This window comes from Phoenix dactylifera, chromosome 2 (assembly GCF_009389715.1).
Source record: "Phoenix dactylifera cultivar Barhee BC4 chromosome 2, palm_55x_up_171113_PBpolish2nd_filt_p, whole genome shotgun sequence".
Taxonomy (NCBI): domain Eukaryota; kingdom Viridiplantae; phylum Streptophyta; class Magnoliopsida; order Arecales; family Arecaceae; genus Phoenix; species Phoenix dactylifera.
The window spans coordinates 25,873,038-25,875,069 of record NC_052393.1 but is presented as its reverse complement, the minus strand read 5'-3'; the positions used below and the strand labels follow the sequence as shown (position 1 = coordinate 25,875,069).

At 44.5% G+C, this 2,032-nt stretch overlaps 1 protein-coding gene across 1 annotated transcript; it reads right to left on the bottom strand.

Moving 5' to 3' along the window:
• Positions 1-234: 234 nt before the first annotated feature.
• Positions 235-1,819, bottom strand: LOC103696898. Its single transcript, XM_008778618.4, has one exon. The coding sequence runs from the start codon at positions 1,064-1,066 to the stop codon at positions 515-517; it is 552 nt and encodes a 183-aa protein (XP_008776840.1). The 5' UTR covers positions 1,067-1,819; the 3' UTR covers positions 235-514.
• Positions 1,820-2,032: the final 213 nt, after the last annotated feature.

The following is a 2,032-nucleotide window of genomic DNA, read 5'->3' as shown; positions in this document are numbered from 1 at the left end:
TGGATTTAGATTTTTATCTTGACGAGGGCACCATAGCTTAGACAAAGAAAGTATGTGCTTGCTGAGAAAATCTTGGTATTTACTGGGGTGTTATAATCTCAAAGACTCAAAGTTTCCCTCTTAAGCTTACAAATTAATGCCCTTCGGATTAGTTATAAATCCCTCACCAGAAACTTGCAGATCAGAAGGCTGAACCGTACCGTTCAGCATAAAAAATTAAAAAGCCAAGCCATCTTCTATGATGCCTTCGTCAGTCTCTACGTTTCCATTCTTCTTCCCAAGGAAAAGAAAGAGGAAAACAAAAAGGAAAGAGGAAAACATAATTAAAAGGGACAGCTATACTTGCACCCATGATACCAACGACAACCCCACAAAAGAAAAAGGGGAAAAAGCAAAAGAAAAGTTTCTTTCACATGAAAGAAAGGAAAACAGTCGGAATATGAACATTAACTTCTAGGTACTTTATTAGTAGCACAAGCCTAAGGAAAAAAAAAAAAAATCTTTCTTCTGCCTACTAATCCATGGCAGCCTTCCAACTGCTAGCCAAGCTCCACTGATCCGAGCCTGCGACTGATGTCGCGCCACTGCCACACTTGGCCACCGTCCTCATGCTTTCTATCAATGCCTCCGTGCGTGACTCGTGAGACAGGATCTCACTGAGCTGGGCTGGGCTTATCACTAGCTTCACCTTCCACATTCCTCCAACCCCACCTCCATTGCCACCATTGGCATGAAACTTGGGCGCCATCTCCATGTCTTGCCTTCTCCAGAACCCATGGTGGTCGAAGGACACGCGATAAGGAGCGGCGACGAGCGAGGGGAGGCCCTTGTGGCAGTCTTTGAGGGGGCGGAGATAGTACAGTTCTCCTCCGACGAGCTCTTCGTTGTGAAGAAGCGGCTTGGAGAAGAGGTCGCGGCTCCGAAAGATGCCGTGGCCTGGAAACCCATTGGTGATGCACTCCACGGTGACCGGAGGATAGAGCTCCATCATGCCGCCGTTGCACGTTACCACCTTTATCATCAATCCACTTCTCTCTCCAAAACCTCTGAACACGCAGTTTCCCATTTTTTTCCTCCTTCCCACTCTCTCTTCTCTAGAAAACAATGGGTTAGAGAAAAGTTAGCAGTCATCTTCCCGTTGTCGGACTCCTTACTAATGTATGGGTTGTAGGTCGGGATTTACGCGTTTGTTCTGGTCCTACCAAGCGATTCGATGGCTCTCAAAGGAATACGTAGGTCTTTCGATCTCAATGCTTTGGGTCTCTTTAGCGTGCAGAATCTTAAGAAAGACAAACGAGGGCTACAAACAAAGGAAGGGTCAAAAGAGAGGAAAAGAACATTCAAGGTTGTCCTAAAATATTAGAGCTTATAGAGGCCAACCTTTGGAGCCTCTAGCCCACCCACAGCACTGTGGGAACTGTTGATGCATTAAAGGGAGGAGATTCTTCTTGCACAGGCCATCTGGTGAGTGAAACAAGTAAACGAAGAGGGGGAACTTTCAGAGCAGTTGCAATCCAATAGTTCATGTGGGTAAAACTAGAGGATGAGCTCTAGTGGTGGATTTCTTTGGAGGTAGTAATGGGGAGAGAAACTGTTGGGAGGGAGTGATCAGTGGGAAGTTGCAGTGGAATTCCCGGTGCCGAGGACCACTGACTTCGCCATGATTCAATCCAATACTAGCTCGGAGCATTTTTGAATTAAACTTGGTTCATGAGGCTTGATCTGCTTGTATATTAAATTAACTTTGGTCTCTTCCCTCTGTCGCTAAGCTCAAAGTATTGTAAAATCAGGTTACTTTCCATCCCACTTGTTTGATGTTTAGGTATGAAAAATTAAGATCATATTGGAAATGAAAAAAAGAAATTCTTCCAAAACAATCTACTAAGAAAATGAGTGGCGATTGTAACACTAGTAACAAGCTTCATTCCTCTAATTTAGATATCTCTATATGGCATGTTCCCAAAAAGCTTTTCCTAAGTGATCAATTCCTTCGTCCAAGAGTCTTCTCTGGTCGTCCTTGTTCGGTGACTCT